Source organism: Acipenser ruthenus, chromosome 12, assembly GCF_902713425.1.
Source record: "Acipenser ruthenus chromosome 12, fAciRut3.2 maternal haplotype, whole genome shotgun sequence".
In the NCBI taxonomy this organism is placed as follows: Eukaryota; Metazoa; Chordata; class Actinopteri; order Acipenseriformes; family Acipenseridae; genus Acipenser; species Acipenser ruthenus.
In genome coordinates this window covers 587437-605199 of record NC_081200.1, presented here as the reverse complement: position 1 = coordinate 605199, position 17763 = coordinate 587437, and the positions used below count along the sequence as shown (strand labels likewise).

Sequence of the window (17763 nt, the reverse complement as noted above, 5' to 3'; positions counted from 1 at the left end):
ATGATCTTTTTTTGGCTTTGTGAATTTATTATCCCTCCAGTTTCCAATAATTAGCGACTCGCACCCCGTTATTTAGGAACCGGAAACCAACCCCCAGTATTCTCACCAGTCTGCTCAGTCAGATCACACACTTGTCTGTGTAATTAAACCCTGTCTGTCCCACCGTTCTTCAGATAAGTATGTCAGTAATTGTATGTAATTAAACTGGAAAAAAAAGGAAGGAGAGTTTTTTTTTTCTGTGTTTTAAAAAAAAAAAAGAAAAAGAAAATTGGTCAGCATTCTGCCCTACAACAACCGACGAGCGAGCGAATCTCGTCAGCTTGCCTCGCTTTGCATCCTATCTCCTTGTCGTTGTGAAGGCTCAATAGTGGGTTTGTTTGCATCCTATCTCCTTGTCGTTGTGAAGGCTCGATTTAGTGAGGCACATAGTCGTTGTAATATCTTTATTCGCCGCTCAGCCTTGTAGTGCTGCAGGGAGCTTGGAGAGAGCTTCCCCGAGGTTTGAGATGCACGCTGTGCTAATGATACATGAAACAGTCCATCTCTCACTAACAGTTTGATCCAAGCAAACCGTATCCTAGGATATCAGCTTCAATGTGAATAATTAGGTGGAGGTCTGATTCTCTCCATACCATGTTTCATCACTGTTGGATGACCGGTTCTCTTGATAGAAATGGAAGCATGACATTTTTCCACTGTATTCCTGTTATTGGGTAGAAAACTGTTGGAATTCTATATGTTTAACTACACATGTGAAACAAGGAGGGAATGGGTTTCATGTCAATTACAGTTAATTGCTTGTCATGCACTTCCTCCCAGGTTAGTCATGTGATTACCCCTCAACACCTCGCTGGCAGTGCTGTGGTGTGTGTGATTACCCCTCACCACCTCGCTGGCAGTGCTGTGGTGTGTGATTACCCCTCAACACCTCGCTGGCAGTGCTGTGGTGTGTGATTACCCCTCAACACCTCGCTGGCAGTGCTGTGATGTGTGATTACCCCTCAACACCTCTCTGGCAGTGCTGTGGTGTGTGATTACCCCTCAACACCTTTCTGGCAGTGCTGTGGTGTGCGATTGCCTCCATCACCTCTCTTGCCCTGCAGTAAACAGGAAACGGACCGCCGTGAGGGTCTGGGACTGTGCTGTTGACTGTGAAAGAGTGTCTGTATTATTTTACAATGTTTGATGGATAGCACTGTGGCATTGCAGCCAATTAAAACATGAGCTGCTAATTAAGGGCTTAATCATCACCAGTTTGTACCCTAATGGAAAGTTCTCAGCACACTGTTAGCAGCTGTGATCTCCAGCAGTTGACAGCAGTACCACGGCTCTCTGCTTCACCCAGCGTGGAGTAATATACATTGATGCAGATTATAATGGTGCTAAAGAAGCCAGGATTCGCCACCAGCTGCTCCCAAACAGTACCTTCATAAAGGTATGGGAGGTGAGCTGGGGGGCATTCTGTACTATAGAGGTACAAAAAACAAAACGGCTGTCCAATATAACGTACGAACATGCATGCAGATTTAACTGTCTGGACTCTCACACCATGTATTATCAACATTATAATTTATACTTCGTGACTTAATATTGGCCATTTAGAGTGTGGAAACTTGTATTAAAACCCAGCTGACTTCCTTAGATATCAATAGAAAAATGTCTATTAACTCGACAACGTCCATTTCAGCAGCGCTGACCAGAAATATCACAGCATTGCCTGAAAATATGGGCCCACGAGGAACACAGAAATATGGGCCCACATTAGAGAAACACATCGATACCATGCAGTTCTATAGGAGCCAAGGGGGCCTCTGTAAGCCAGGCTGGAGAAATGATTGTGATTGTGAGATTGTCTGACACACAGAGAGAGCCAGGCTGGAGAAATGATTGTGATTGTGGGATAGTCTGACACACAGAGAGAGCCAGGCTGGAGAAATGATTGTGATTGTGAGATTGTCTAACACACAGAGAGAGCCAGGCTGGAGAAATGATTGTGATTGTGAGATTGTCTGACACACAGAGAGCGCCAGGCTGGAGAAATGATTGTGATTGTGAGATTGTCTGACACACAGAGAGAGCCAGGCTGGAGAAATGATTGTGATTGTGGGATAGTCTGACACACAGAGAGCGCCAGGCTGCCAGCCCAATTACTGGTCTAAGGAACACAGCTCTAATCTCGTCAGGACATGAGACACGATGAATCCTGTAGGCATTGTGTTAAGTTGCTGATCACCTACCTTTGTGCATGCTGGACTTGCTAGGAAGAATCAAACCTCAACAACACAAACAACTTGTTTCATTAACAGACTACTCTTAATTCATCTTGAACATTTTCAGCTAATGACAAGTTTCACAGAGCAAAGGTTTTCCTTTTCCCTGCGTGGCTTTGTTCCGTGGCAAATCTGAGCCTGAGTCACTGCTTGCAAGGCTTGTGTTCCTCACAGAGCTTCATTAGGAGATTTGACTGTCCTATCTGCAATGTGTCCCCCATTCGCTCTAATCAAGGCGCTCATTAGTCAAATACAGCTGTTCCTGTTCTTCCCCCAATATAAAGCATCATAACAACCTGTTGCAATCTGATATCCAAGGAAACCATCTGAACCCTAAATGGAAAGATGAGATTGAGACTCGTGATTGTGTTCACAGCAGCATCCTGAGCAGACTGTGCAGCTCTCATTCACAGTCATCTAACAGCTGTCTTTGTAGGTAACACTTTCCATCAAGTGTCTCTAATTACTGTGTATTGGCATAGTAGTTACTTAGTAAATACATGTGTACTTACACCTGGTTACAATGTACTTAATGTGTCATTTCACGATATAATCCTAACTGTAGATGCTGGTCATGCGTCATCCTTGATGCCCTGAGATTCGGTAGGTTCTGTGCTTCGGCTTCGTGCACAGGCTCCATGTAGTGTGGTGTAGTGCAGTACTTCATATAGATGACTACCTGTAATTTATATGCATATAACCTGTGAGAGGGAAATTCCAGGTAGTCCACTGTACTGCTGTACCATTTCACTGTGTTGCACAGTGTCTGTATTACAAACAAATGGTTGATTTGTGCGTCCATATGAACCCTTATGAAAGGTTTCCCACAGTAAAAGCATCGCTCAATGTAATAAAGCTGGGAGGGGAGACAGCAGCACAGAAGCAGGGTGTGATGTGCCTGTCTCAGGGCTGCTTTGTTTACTGATGCAGTGACTCAGCAGCCAGACAGCCCTTCTCAAGCATTGGGCTCCAGGTATTATTCATAATGAAATCTGGCTTCACACACACACACACACCATTTCAAATGTGTGAGGCTGGCATTTCCAGATGAAAAACAAAAGTAGACTCAGGGCAGCTTCTTTTGGAAATCCAATTAAATAACAAAGTTAAAAACAGTCAGGTCATTGAAAATACATTGAACTTCTACTAGTCTAGCCAGGGCTGTAGATTGAATACGATTACGAAGTTCAGAGAGATATCGGGGGGGGGGCGCGGGGGGGGAGGTAAAGTTTGCTCTTTGTTATATATTAAATGTATCCAGATCTCTTGCTGGCTGTGCAGGTTCTAAATAGCCTTGTTTATTTCTTTTTCTTTTCTCGTCTCTCTCCTAGCTCACTCAAAAGGAGACTCTGGTCACCCTCTTTGATAACCGCACCTGGGCCAAGCAGGGCATCTCGGAGGAGTTTGTGCACCTCACCACCTCGGGGGCGTGGAAGCACCCTCACGCCAACGTCTTCGTCACCCTCGTCGTCTTCATCCTCATGAAGGTTCCTGAGTGCTTATTAACTGTTTCTGTTTCTACTGCGGGGGCGAGCATCGATTTAACCAGGCTTTCAGTGTGGTGCTGTTCATATCATTAAAACAGACCTGAATGAGGGGTCACCATTGCCAGTCACGTCTGTTTTGACTCTGCTGTCTTTATTATTATTATCATTTTGTTACAGATGGGTTTCATTTTCCCTGTTTTTTAAATGTAATTAAATTTACAAATTGCGAGGAGGGTGAGCAATAACAGTTCTTTTGTTAAACAGAGAGAGGTTGAGTTTGAAGTCCTGGCTGGTGCGCAAGTCTTTTATACATACATGCATGTCACCCCGGTTCTGTGGTCTGTAACTGCTCTGCTCTGCAGCTGTTAGTACCAAGTTACTGCAGGTCCTTCTCTGGTGGCTTTCATTGGGGACCGGCTCCTTTCTTAGTCAGTGCGTACAGGATACTGAAATATGATTTGAAACCTGTCATCTATAGCTGGCTAAGTCACTGTTTGGGTGCAGTTTCTGTAACATAGTCTGTGGCTCTTTGGGATCTCAGCGTGTGGCTCTTTGGGATCTCAGCGTGTGGCTCTTTGGGATCTCAGCGTGTGGCTCTTTGGGATCTCAGCGTGTGGCTCTTTGGGATCTCAGCGTGTGGCTCTTTGGGATCTCAGCGTGTGGCTCTTTGGGATCTCAGCGTGTGGCTCTTTGGGATCTCAGCGTGTGGCTCTTTGGGATCTCAGCGTGTGGCTCTTTGGGATCTCAGCGTGTGGCTCTGGGATCTCAGCGTGTGGCTCTTTCAGTGATTCCTGTTGACAGCAGTAGCAGGCGTCGCGCACAGGCTTATAAACGAGTGTCAGTAAACCACAAGTGCTGATGCTTCAGCGCCGGCACTAATCTCTGACTGATGGATTTCATTTTTTCGCTGTTGCAAATATGTTTGCTGCAGGTTTTACATTACCCAATAGGAATCCTGTCACTGTCATGTTCTATTTATTTTTTAAGGGAATGAAGCCAAAATGTTTTGGTATTTATTCGTTTTAAGTGCATGTTCAGGTTTTTAGAAACTCTGCTCTGCACAAAATTAATAGAATTGGCTTGCCAAGAACAATAAAAAACAAGCAAAAAAGTTAGGGTTAGCATAATGGTTGGGGTTTGGGTTAGGGCTTTGGCTAGGATTAGGGTTAAAGCACAGGAAAGCATGGCTGATGATGGTAAAGCATAGGAAATGTGCAGTATATGTGTGGAAGAGTGTACAACCTCTTCAAAGGGACACAGCCAGTTGAATTGAAATGCTAATATTGTTCTTCCACATTCGATATGGATTTAAAATCCATTACCAAAGAGCTCTGGGTCACACATCCACCGTGACTAATGGGTGCTGGCATGTGGTCGATGGTAGTTATGAGGGATGGATTAAACTTCATTAGCAGCAATCCGCGGTGTATTCAGCAGTTCACTGTGCTGTTTGTTTGAGTCGTTCAGCCTTGTGTTCATCCATGCAATCTCTGAAAACCTGTCGGGTCTCAATTATATAGATGTTATTTCCTTTATAAAAATGTGTTTATTTTAGACTTCGAATATAATGATCCCTCTTCACACAGGCAATATTGCTGTTTTTCAGAATGGTATCATGGGATCCGTCAACCTGATAAATCTGTCATCCTGAGCTGATAAATGTACAGAAATGATAGCTAGGTTTGATAGATGAGTACATATGGGCAGATTGGGTAGGGTCCTCCATTGATCCCCCTTTTTAATAGACCAGTAATTATTGATCATGTGGGTCTTAAATCCTTCATGACATGAGAGATTGCTTAATATCAAATACATGAAAGGCATCGGCTGACGATAATAACCTTTCTTTTAATTTATTATGACAGGAAGGAAACACCCCCTGCCCCCACCCCACACATACACACACATCCCACAGTAACTGCAGTTCCTCCAGTCCTCACTCACCCAGACACACACAGGCACAGCGAAATCACAATGCTTACATGTCCAGTCGAGGTTGAACAGTGATTCAGATCCTGGCCCTGGCCTGTGTTCCTGCTGGAGTTCAGCACACTCAATAACAGCTGTAGTGCACCAGTACAGCAATACAGTAATCCAGTAATACATCCACAGGTCATGACCAGATCCCTCTATCGGGGGGCGTGTATCTGTTTTCATTACTTGTAAACTAATCATGCTTTATTGACTGTAGCCTTGTCTCGTCTGTTTTAATGAGAAACAGAAAAAAAAGAAAAAACAACAACTTACTCCTCAAAATGACATTATTATTCTCAAGTCAGATTTATCTGTTCATCAGATGCTGCTGCCGCTGATTAGTATCTTCTGGGACCCAAGTTTTCTTGTAGAAGACAATTTGCTACAGCACAGTACATACAGGGAATACTAATTATTATCACTATTTCTTTATCTATTCTGTTCATCTAGACCACTGGCCAGAAATACTGACTCGTAGTCATTTTTGCTCATATTTTCTAAACATATCATAGCTAAACCGATACAGAAAAAAAGATCTGCAGAGCTGAATAAAAAAACATTCTCATACCTTGCTTCCCCTATAAAAGTTAACTACTAGAGTATGACAATGACTTTGTTTTCATATAGGAAGATACTCTTCCCATTCGGAAGCAGAGCTTTCTTTATGTGCAACATGAGGACCGAAGGACATCGCCTGCCAAAAGCTTGCCCTTTTCTCCTTGTTGAATCTACAAAACATCTGTCTCTTTGGAGATTTCCTATTTTGTTTCCTTCTGTTTGTAGACACTCATTTCCTCTGGAGTGAAAACTGCTGCAGCTAATTTGAGAATAAAGATCCCTTCAAGGACATGGAGGAGCAGTTACTCAGGGGCGCTGGTTATAAACTTGCTTCTGACAGTAACTGCTCCTTCGCTGCCACAGGAAGCACATTAGCACAGCCTTCCCTCTCCCGCTCTCGCTCCTTCACTCTCACCCACACAATCCACCTCCATGGAATAAGATCCAAGTCAATTACAGCTTTCTGCTTTAATTATGAAATGTGTTTTTCTGTATTTTTCTCAGCGTGCTTTTCCATTTAGATCATCGATATATTGACAAGGCAGTTTCAATAGTGTTTTAAACTGAGTGGTTACAGTGCCAGTACGGCTGCTTCAAGATGAAACGCGAAGCGAATTGCCAAGTGTTGAGGCCTGTTGGAGTGTGCAATCTGGAAATGAGGATGCAGAGCTCCCTGCCAGGAGTCCCAGTCGAGGGCCAGCCATGCTGCTGCCCAGGAGCTTTAACGGTTCAGCTGTGTGTGTTTTCCATGCACAGTCCAGCAGGTCATTAGGACCCAGCAGGATCGACACTCTCAATATCTGGAGACTAGGCTCTTGTAAATGGAAAGCTCTGATTGTTTTGATGTCTTTTTAAAGGTCTTTGTGGGAGATGCAGTTATGACCTCATGCGAAGGCTTCGACAGGAGCCCCTCTCCGAAGCTGCTGCAGTATTAAAGATATATATTGTGCACTTAGACAGGCAATTAACAATAACAATGGATGAAAGAGCCCATTCACAACTGTATTAAAAAGATGGATCTCTGAGGTGTAGAAAGATCCTCCCTCACTCCAGGGGAGTAGTTCATTGTGTAGGGCTTTCTATCTATTTATGTGTAGGAATACCTACCTATCTGAACTCGCAATGTAAAACCACCTGCTTTGTGAAGTCTGCCTGCTCTACACCAGTGATGCACAATCTGTGGGTATTTAACATGGACTTCAGAGTTCTGAGTTCTGAGTTCTGAGTGCTTGTGTCCAGTGCTGGTGTGGAGAGAGAGGAATAGGATCTAGAAGGTCCTTCTTTGTTCTTTGTCCCATCCTGTATATAAAGCTGAGTCTGGATAATGGCACAGCATTTGAGGCCAGGAGTTAGAGAGAGGTGTGATAGGGGGGCAATGTGTATGTTTGTGCTTCTGTGTTGAATAGGGTAACAGAACTTGGACTAGGCTTCAGAAGTTGTCTCAGGTCAGAACTCTTCTGCACTGTGCTGTCTTGAGTCATTCCCTCGGAGGCTGATTGTCCCTCATGCTGTGGCCCATTCAGCTGCTGTGGAGCCTATCTGTTTGTTTTTCCACAGCCATGTCAATATCTGCTGCCTCACATCTCGATGCACACAAAGCCGCTGTGGGTGGACGGGCATGTGGGGCTGACGCTGCACTCAGCAGGGTTCAGGGGGGATGAAAGGACAGCAATTATCACACAGAGGGGAGTGAAGGCTGGAGTGTGTGGAGCAGATTCACTATCCTACTGTGTTTATAGATTAGCATATAGATAGAGTGAGAAAGCAACATGATTGGACACATAGTTAGATATCAGCAACAATCTGAAACCATTAGATACAATTTAATGGCTTGAACTCAATGGCTTCCTTGTGTTGAATTGTTTAAGATAAGGTATCAAGCATTTACTTTCACTGCTTTCTTTTTGTTCTTTGCAAGCAGTCTATCACAGGTCCTTTGGTGTTCTTGGAAAGCTGTGAGTTCCTATAAAAAGAGGAGATAAACAGTTTATTTCCATGCCCTGCTGTTCCTCCTCAGAGTGCCTGGACTGATCCTCACAAGGGCAGGGATTGCCTGTCCTGGAGACGCTGCAAGGAGACTGGTCCCAGTTGGGACTCTTCTTTCCTGGGCAGTTTCCAGAGCCATTCGCTTGTCATGTTCCAAGTAGATTGTTGAACCGCTGAATTGCTACAAAAAAACTATTGCAAACTAGAACGCCTCGAAGCACATTTTCCGAGTACCCATTCCGCTCTGGTAGGTGAGGAGTCTCTGCACACTGCGCAGTGCGAGATGAACTCTCTCTCGCTCCAGTCGACTGTGATGAAAGCAAGTACAGTACAGGGACGTGGCTACGGATCTGGTCGGGGGATCTTGCGCTGTGGGCAGTTAGATTGCTTAGCTGTCAGTCCTGGTGAAGCAGTGCTGGTCTTAGTCTCGGTCGTACTGGGACTGTGTTCCAGGCTGCCGGTCCCAATGAAGCGTCACTTTGTTCAGGCTACACTCTGGAAGACTGGGGGCTGTCAGGGAGATGAGCCACATCCAGAGACCAGCAATTCATTACTATGACAGCGTGTCACTTTAGGTGCCAGTATAGCCAAGCAACGGGATGGTGTCAACATTTATCTGCAGGCATGCCACTAATGTTACACGTGTTATTTTATTAAGAAAACTGTGCCTGTTCCACTCGCCTACAAAAGAACAATGATTTTGACATAAAATGTGCATCATGAATCAGGAAGAGAGTTTTAGGACAAGGAAGTTTTAAAGGCATCAGTATTCAACTGTACGAGCTTGGCACACAGACAGCCACCGCACTAAACTCCTCTGGGAGAGTGTAAAGCCAGGTCGAACAATCCTGGAGGCTTCTAACCTGGCAGATAGAGTCAGCCAATCCCTGGCTTCTGCGGGGGGAACTCCAGCTCTGTCGCTGGTTAACGCCCAGAGGCTAAAGTCAGGCCAGTTTCGCAGGAAGTCGTCTACAGTAGAAAAAGCCAGGCCTGCAGCTCTCCATGCATCGCCATCAGCACGACTCATCTCAGCAATAAGCCATTAGCCTTTAAACTGCTATACAGTACATATCCAGAGATGAACGGGAAGTAATGGGTCCCGTGAGATACTGCTCGAGGTTCATCTGTGAAACTAATACCCATGTATCCGCTATCAATAATGAACTGCACAGTGCATGTATAACAAATCATTACCAACGCTTGTAGAAATGGGGTATACAGCTACATCCCCAGAGCTGTCCCGAGAGCTGGGGATCTAGGGTGGACAGTCCTCCATGGAGCTGTCACGTCAGGAGAGTTCCCGCGTCACTTCACTGACTCAGACTCCGCATGCAGTTTCTGTGGTCAGTCCGAGTCAGTGTTTCTCATTTATTTTTTCTGCTGCAGACTGCAGCCGTTCTTCCTCCTCCTGAAGAACCTCCTGCTGTAGTTCTGGTTGCACTTTTCTCCCACCCTCCTCATTTTCAGGCACCCTGTTCGTGGCTCCACCAGGAAGAGAGACCTCCTCGTGAATCTGCTCCTGGCTCTTGCTAGACTGGCCATCTACAAGACCAGGAAGCATAAGATCACCGAGGAGGGTCTCTGACTGTGGAGCCATGTTCAGGGCCCTGGTCCCGTCCCGGGTTACGTTGGAGCACGCCCATGCGGAGTCCGCTGGTAACATGACAGCCTTTGTCGACCAGTGGGCTCTTAATGGCGTGATCTGCACCCCCACCCCCACCTTTTTTGTCCAAATATTTAATTTACAGTCTATTTTAACAGTTTTTTTTTTAGTTAAAATCAGTTATGGCCCGTCCTTGTTGGCACCCTCAAGGACGCTAAATAGAATTTTTTCCAGCTGTCGTTTGACCGCTGATGCAGTCCCATTTTTACGGGTCTTAAATAGTACTACTACTACTACTACTACTACTACTACTACTACTACTACTACTACTACTACTACTACTACTACTACTACTACTACTAATAATAATAATTTTTCAGTGCAGTTATTAAACAAGGATTTTGAGGACACCTTGCGATAACACAACTTGAATGGAAAAGCGGCATTATAAGCGAATGTCTGTGAAAGAAAGCAATACAATTCAGAGAGCAGCTCTGCAGATTTGTATCTAGTCCACCCGCACACCATGAACAATGCACTGTTTATGTCTTCTCCTCGTAACAGAACCTAACAATAGTCGTGTTTTTTTTTTTTTTCTCTATCTGATACTGTATTTCTTTGTAAAAATCAAAATCAAAAGCAAGCTCCGATAGCAGCTTCCCTGACAGACAGCCCGGTGGAAGTCTATTTTGGTTCTCAGTCGGGCTGATGGCCTTATCTGAGTGCAGGAGATAAGCATCCCCGCTCTGTAGAGAGGCAGGTCAGAGCGGGGATCCTGGATTCCAAAGCCATGTAAACACTGTGTTAGCAAGACTGAAAACAGCTGATGCTATCCCTCATTAGTGTTGACCACCCTAATCATTATTTACAGACAAGAATAGAGCTATCGCAGGTCTTGTGGTCGCACTCCCGGTCAGATCAGAGGTGTGTCCTGTCCACTGCACGGGAGGTATGTGTCCTGTCCAGTGCAAAATAAACCTGTATACAAAGCCTTCCCAGATTTACCTGCACTAATTCATCAGCTGGAAAGAGGCTGGCATGAGCGGTGCAATGAGGCTGTGGAGACAGGCATAGCTCCCAACTGTTTTAAACAGCTAAGACAGAATCAAAGAGAGGCTCAAACGGGCTCACAGAGGCACAGATCACTGGCGGGGAGAGAGGACTGGATCAGTCTGCTGGAGCCTCTGCAACTCGCTGGAACTCCTGGGATTAGGTTGATCTGTGCTGGAAAAGGTTTTAGTTTCCTCTAGACTGGGGAATACCTCACTGTGAAGAGTAGAAGTCACAGTCCCTCCAGTCCTTCAAAAAACACATTTCCAAACAGTACAGTACCAGGCACCTCCAAGGGTTACATGTGCATCCACATGTATTCAAAGCTCCAGGTGGATTCAGGCAATCCAGGCACAATTGGCCATTAGTTTGTTAAACAAAACCAGCAAAAATCAACCTGACCATGTAAATACCAGACCCAAGTTGAATGTGTCAGTGATTTAAACAGTGAAGTACCCAAATAAAGTGAATGATGGTTATAAATATCATTAAAAGGCTGTGTGCCCTTTTTTATAAATATAGTTAGGCTGCTTGTTCCGGGCTTTCACATCAGCTTTAAATACATATTTATTTTATTGGTGACTGGAGGGGGGAAAAAATCAACATTGAGCAGCAGTAGCAACATCTTGGAAACAGTTTTCTGATAAAATAATTTCTAAAAATAAATGTGTGTCCTGTTCTGCTCACTTATATAAACATTTTATATAAACATTTCAATGCCTCGTCATTTGGCGAGGTAGCCATATTATTTATATATATATATATATATATATATATATATATATATATATATATATATATACAGTATGTGTGTGTGTGTGTATATATATATATATATATATATATATATATATATATATATATTATATATATATATATATATATATAATATGTAATATATATACGTGTGTGTAGGAGATGCAAGTGATACTTGGGTTATGATATGCTATCTATAGTACATTGTTGTGTTTTTGATATGGTTGTGCACAAGAGGTGCTGTTATGTACTGTGTTCACAATTTGATTGATTGTGTTAAAGGCTGCCCAGTCATGCGTCTTCTGTTCCGACTCTTACGGTATCTGTTTGTGCGGAAGGAAACTGCAGAGAGTGTCCTTTACTGAATAGGTTTAAACGGGGTGGTAGCACGGTATTCGTGTTACAGTTTAATGCATAACTGTTCAAAGCAGTGCAATGTAATGTTAACTTGCATAGTGGATTTCATAGGTCAGCATCACAAGTGAAAACATTACAGATCCGTGAGTGGCTGTTGTTCAAATGCAGTCTTGCTACACTAAGATACATTTCATTCTATTATGAAAGGCACTTTCAAGACAGTGTGACCAGATCATGTTCCCGAATAACGATGGTCATTCTCATTTAGTGGGATTTCCCTGTTTCTTTGCACAGGCAAGCCAGCGGTCTCACACACAGAATCTCTGATCCCTGTTCTGAGTGCCTGCTATTGAAATCGATTACTGTATCGACCGCAGTATTGAGTTTTCACTTGACTGTGCTAGATTCGAGACCCAGGAACTGAGTGGAACTGAGTTCTCTATGTTCTACATGTGATGTTCATATCAGAGTGTGAATCCGCTCGCTTCTTTATTATCCCTCCAGCGCGTTCTTCTTTTTGAGTTTCCAGGCCCGCTTGCTTATCTCACTGCTGAAATCCACGGAGCGAGATTGCTTTTCTCTGTTAAGGCCGTTGAGCGAGCTGGCTTTAAGATTCTGGTGCAAGGCTCTTTTGAATTTGCTGTGCCTTAATATCTCAGTGCGGTCAAAGCTCTCTGAATTGGAATTTGCTGGTTCATAAATGATGGTTTGGAGTTCAATGTGTTTAAAGCTGCTGGCTCCCCACAGCCATTTGATTTGTTACAGTCAGAGCTGTGAGGGGAGCCCTCCTGTGACACTCTGGAGTGTAGCCAGTGCTATGAGCACCACATTCACAAGCACTGCAATATAGGCAGCAGTGCAGTAAAACGTGTATGTTGTGTTCAACTATTGACTGCAAATGCATGACACCTTGAATGCATTTGAATGGTCAGCCTCAGTTCAATCATTTTGGTGAGCAGTTTCTTCTGGTCTCTGATTTGGGTCACACCCTCCACCCGATGGGTTTGGCTGCTTTTGTGGCTGGTGAATATCTTGCTCCATAGCACCACACCCAGTGCATGGGAGGGAAAGGGCTGGGGAGGAGCAGCACACCCAGTGCATGGGAGGGAAAGGGCTGGGGAGGAGCAGCACACCCAGTGCATGGGAGGGAAAGGGCTGGGGAGGAGCAGCACACCCAGTGCATGGGAGGGAAAGGGCTGTTCTTGGTGGTGAAACTTTCTATAAAGACCGTCTAGTATCTCTAAAGAAAGGGCAATGTTCAGATACAAGAGAAATGGACTGGCTTATTAAGTCATGTTGAAAATTGCCATTTTTTTGCAGTTGAAAAGCTTCAGTTTTAGGGACATGCAGTTAAATGTCAGTTTAGAATTATTGGTTTCTGTACAGTCCAGGGTTGCTGGGTGTCATCCTGCTGTTGAGCACCGGCTTTGCATTTCAGAACCAAATGTAGAAAAAAAAGAAAGAAAGAAGGGGTTGTTTCATTCCTGAGTCCTAAAATAGCCGTGATCCAGCCAGGGCTAATTCACCACCACTATTTTAAATGGCACTTTACTAGATTGCATCCCTGGGTTTTATTAGTTATTGTGAATCGCTGTGAATTTTGCTTTGATTGGTGTTTTATTTAATGTATTTCATTGGCAGCGATCCATGAACAGGTACGAATGCCTGTGCCTGCGATTTTATTATTTTTACATTTTCCAATTATTTTAATGACAGAGCACAGCCTGAATTCTGAGGAACAGCAGTCTGGTAATATTGTGGCCTTTTTTGGGATTGTTTTTACAGCTGCTCACAGTAATTGCTGTTGCAACATTTAATTGCTGGCAGTTTCTCTGGTAATTTAACAAGTTGTTTTCAAACCTTTTTAATAGCTGCAGACGCAGCTTTGCACCGGTTTCCTGTTCTTGTCAGAAGTGCCAGAAGATTTTGGCGAGCCCACCTGCTTGGCTTTTGAAAGGAAAGAATGCGGCAGGCTGTTAGACACTCCACTAAGATGACACATTGATTTCATGACAATTGACCGTGTTGAGTGAGTCTCTGGGGTGATCTGCAGTAGGAACACAGTAGCCACACCCTGTTACTGCAAGGGTCCTTTTAAAGACTGCTCTACAGCCAGACTTACCCTTAAATATCCATCGCTTTACCAGACGTATTAACCAGGTAGTGAGGGTTCATCTCTCTTCTCTGCCTCCCTCACAGTTCTGGATGTCTGCCCTGGCTACCACCATCCCCGTCCCCTGTGGAGCCTTCATGCCAGTCTTTGTGATAGGTAAGAAGCTTCCTCACTGCACTGGCTGTCTGCCGGCTCATCCTGTTTCTATTGGGTGTCTCTGTTTCTCTCCAATGGGAAGAGCACTAGATTTAGTTGGAGATCAAGCTCAGAACAGCTCTAGTCTTTATGATTCCAAAGGATCCCCGCCGAGCCAAACAATCCAGAATGACAGCTTGTGGCTAGGGCCCATTGTCGCTGCGTTCTCCTGTCACGTGTGTCCACGTGTGCCTGTCTTGTGTTGTGCTTCAGGGGCTGCGTTCGGCCGGCTGGTTGGGGAGAGCATGGCGGCCTGGTTTCCGGACGGCATTCACGCAGACGGGAACGTTTACCGCATTGTGCCCGGTGGCTACGCCGTGGTGGGTGAGTTTCCTGGCTGTGCCCCCTCTCCTACCTGCAACCCCCGGGTAGCTGTTAGAAAGAACCTCTTCACTGTATTTATTGTCTAATGAGATAAGGAAATAACCTGGGGGATCCCTTTCTTTTCGAAGGTATCAGAAGAGTGTATAGATTTTTTTTTTTTTAATAAATAAACACCTAGGATCCACATTGGATATTAAAAGTGGGTTTGATTTATAGTCGTGTCTGCTAGTTAAGCCTCCTGTGTGTTGAACACCAGCAGTCTCTGACAACCCTGGCTTCATAACCTTGCACCACAGAGCAGATATTTAGAGAATACATTTCATTTCATTTGATAGTCACCAGAACTGGAGGTTTTAGTGGCTTTGCTGAAATGACAGAGATGAGTTAATAAACAGCAGGAGGCTTAGCACGATAAAGCCGACTTGTTTTCCCTTGTCTCTGTGTCTTTGCGGGGTACAAAACAAAATGTATCTAGGAAGTCAGTAATCTATAGAAGAGAAGGATCTGGGGAAGGTGCGGGCTGTATCAAACCTGGGACATGCTGACACCTAGACTGCATTTTAACAAATTAAAGTAAATTATCTTATGAGGAACGGAGTCATATTTCTGTGTAACTCCCTGTCCTGCACTGTTTCTCTCCTGACTCCCTGTCCTGCACTGTTTCTCCTCTGATTTCCTGTCCTGTCCTGCACTGTTTCTCCTCTGATTTCCTGTCCTGTCCTGCACTGTTTTCTCTCCTGACTCCCTGTCCTGCCCTGCACTGTTTCTCTTCTGACTCCCTGTCCTGTCCTGCACTGTTTCTCTTCTGACTCCCTGTCCTGCCCTGCACTGTTTCTCTTCTGACTCCCTGTCCTGTCCTGCACTGTTTCTCTCCTGACTCCCTGTCCTGCCCTGCACTGTTTCTCTCCTGACTCCCTGTCCTGTCCTGCACTGTTTCTCTCCTGACCCTGTCCTGTCCTGTGCTGTTTCTCTCCTGACTCCCTGTCCTGTCCTGCACTGTTTTCTCTCCTGACCCTGTCCTGTCCTGTGCTGTTTCTCTCCTGACTCCCTGTCCTGTCCTGCACTGTTTTCTCTCGTGACCCTGTCCTGCCCTGCACTGTTTCTCTTCTGACTCCCTGTCCTGCCCTGCACTGTTTCTCTCCTGACTCCCTGTCCTGCCCTGCACGTTTTCTCTCCTGACTCCCTGTCCTGTCCTGCACTGTTTTCTCTCCTGACTCCCTGTCCTGTCCTGCACTGTTTCTCTCCTGACTCCCTGTCCTGCCCTGCACTGTTTCTCTCCTGACTCCCTGTCCTGCCCTGCACTGTTTTCTCTCCTGACTCCCTGTCCTGTCCTGCACTGTTTTCTCTCCTGACTCCCTGTCCTGCCCTGCACTGTTTCTCTTCTGACTCCCTGTCCTGTCCTGCACTGTTTCTCTTCTGACTCCCTGTCCTGCCCTGCACTGTTTTCTCTCCTGACCCTGTCCTGTCCTGTGCTGTTTCTCTCCTGACTCCCTGTCCTGTCCTGCACTGTTTTCTCTCGTGACCCTGTCCTGCCCTGCACTGTTTCTCTTCTGACTCCCTGTCCTGCCCTGCACTGTTTCTCTCCTGACTCCCTGTCCTGCCCTGCACTGTTTCTCTTCTGACTCCCTGTCCTGTCCTGCACTGTTTCTCTCCTGACTCCCTGTCTTGTGCTGTGTTTAGGAGCGGCAGCGCTGGCTGGAGCAGTGACCCACACCGTGTCAACAGCGGTCATCGTGTTCGAGCTGACCGGCCAGATCTCTCACATCCTCCCTGTGATGATTGCGGTGATCATGGCCAATGCCGTGGCCCAGAGCCTGCAGCCCTCGCTGTACGACAGTATCATCCGCATCAAGAAGCTTCCCTACCTGCCCGAGCTGGGCTGGGGCCACCATGAGTGAGTCTGTCTGTCTGTCTGACTGCATGACTTCATATTCATTCAAATATGAAAGTTTCCCTTGTTCTGTTACCCACTCGCAGCACTGTACCTACCCTTTATATTTCCTTCATGCATTCATTATATCCCCTGCAGAAGGTCAAGCTAGCAACGCAGCATCTCACATTTCCCAATCTTTATGGAGCTGAGGTTGCTGTTTTTTGATCTATATTTAGATCTCCAATTACATCTATTTTGTTTGTGTTTGTATTGTGGTCCCAAGAGATTGAAGCTGCCAGTGCAGGATGCAGGTTGTACTGGATCGTGTATTCCTTGTATATGCATTTCCTCCCTTCCTGTTCCACCCCATGCTAATTCTAGAGGGGTGAGGTCTGCTCGCAGTCAGCAGTGAGAGTGAGACAAACTCAATTTGGCACGTTTCTGTTCAGTTAGTTTTAATGAGCATTAAGTAACAGGAGACCCCCAGGGGTTAGTTAACTGGTAACACTTGGACCCACACCATAGCACTCCCAGTCATTGCAACTGTCTGTTCATAAGAGGACTCCGCACAAGCATGCTCTATTACAGGGGCCTTACCTGTTGGTTCAGAGATGATTTAAAGATATCTCATATAAAGCTCAATTTTAAAGATATCTGGAAATCATTCTGAGATATCCCTGAATGTATTTTAGATATCTTAATGTGATTTACAGATGTATCTTCAAATATTTTGAGAGATCTGGAAAGTGATTTAAAATATTTAGATATCTCTAAATTGATATGAGATACCTCTAAATGATCATTTGGGTTGCTATACGCCTCGGCTCAAAGGTTCAGAGCTGCGAGATGCTAATTAAACCTGCTTAAGAAACATGAACAGCTGTGTCCAACACTGCTTAGCTTCTCTGATGTGTCAAAACCAGAAGTGTGCATGGCAACAGGCTTTATGCATGCACAGTGTGTGTGTGCGTGTGCGTGTGCGTGTGCGTGTGCGTGTGCGTGTGTAATTGCACAACTATACTTGCATCTGTAATGCAATAGAAAGTCAGGAATCGGGATTCATGCTGCTTGTGTTGTAATGTGTGATTTGATGTGGTCCCAGCAGCCCTGCAGATATTTACCCGCTGTAGCTAATGCAAAGCATCATTAATCAGATTTGATTAGATTAGTTATCTTTGTGTATACGCTGTTCCTTCGTGCTGAAAGAGTAAATACCC

The 17763-nt window shown here is 45.0% G+C and overlaps 1 protein-coding gene across 4 annotated transcripts in view; it reads left to right on the top strand.

Annotated features, from left to right (window-relative positions):
- LOC117417169 (chloride channel protein 2-like) overlaps positions 1–17763 on the top strand; it is a 123111-nt gene that overhangs the window by 74874 nt on the left and 30474 nt on the right. For all 4 annotated transcript variants that reach the window (XM_059034242.1, XM_059034241.1, XM_059034244.1 and 1 more), the window contains 4 exons: positions 3602–3757; positions 14241–14310; positions 14563–14673; positions 16354–16567. In XM_059034242.1, the coding sequence (XP_058890225.1) occupies positions 3602–3757; positions 14241–14310; positions 14563–14673; positions 16354–16567 (551 nt within the window). The remainder of the gene's footprint in view (positions 1–3601; positions 3758–14240; positions 14311–14562; positions 14674–16353; positions 16568–17763) is intronic.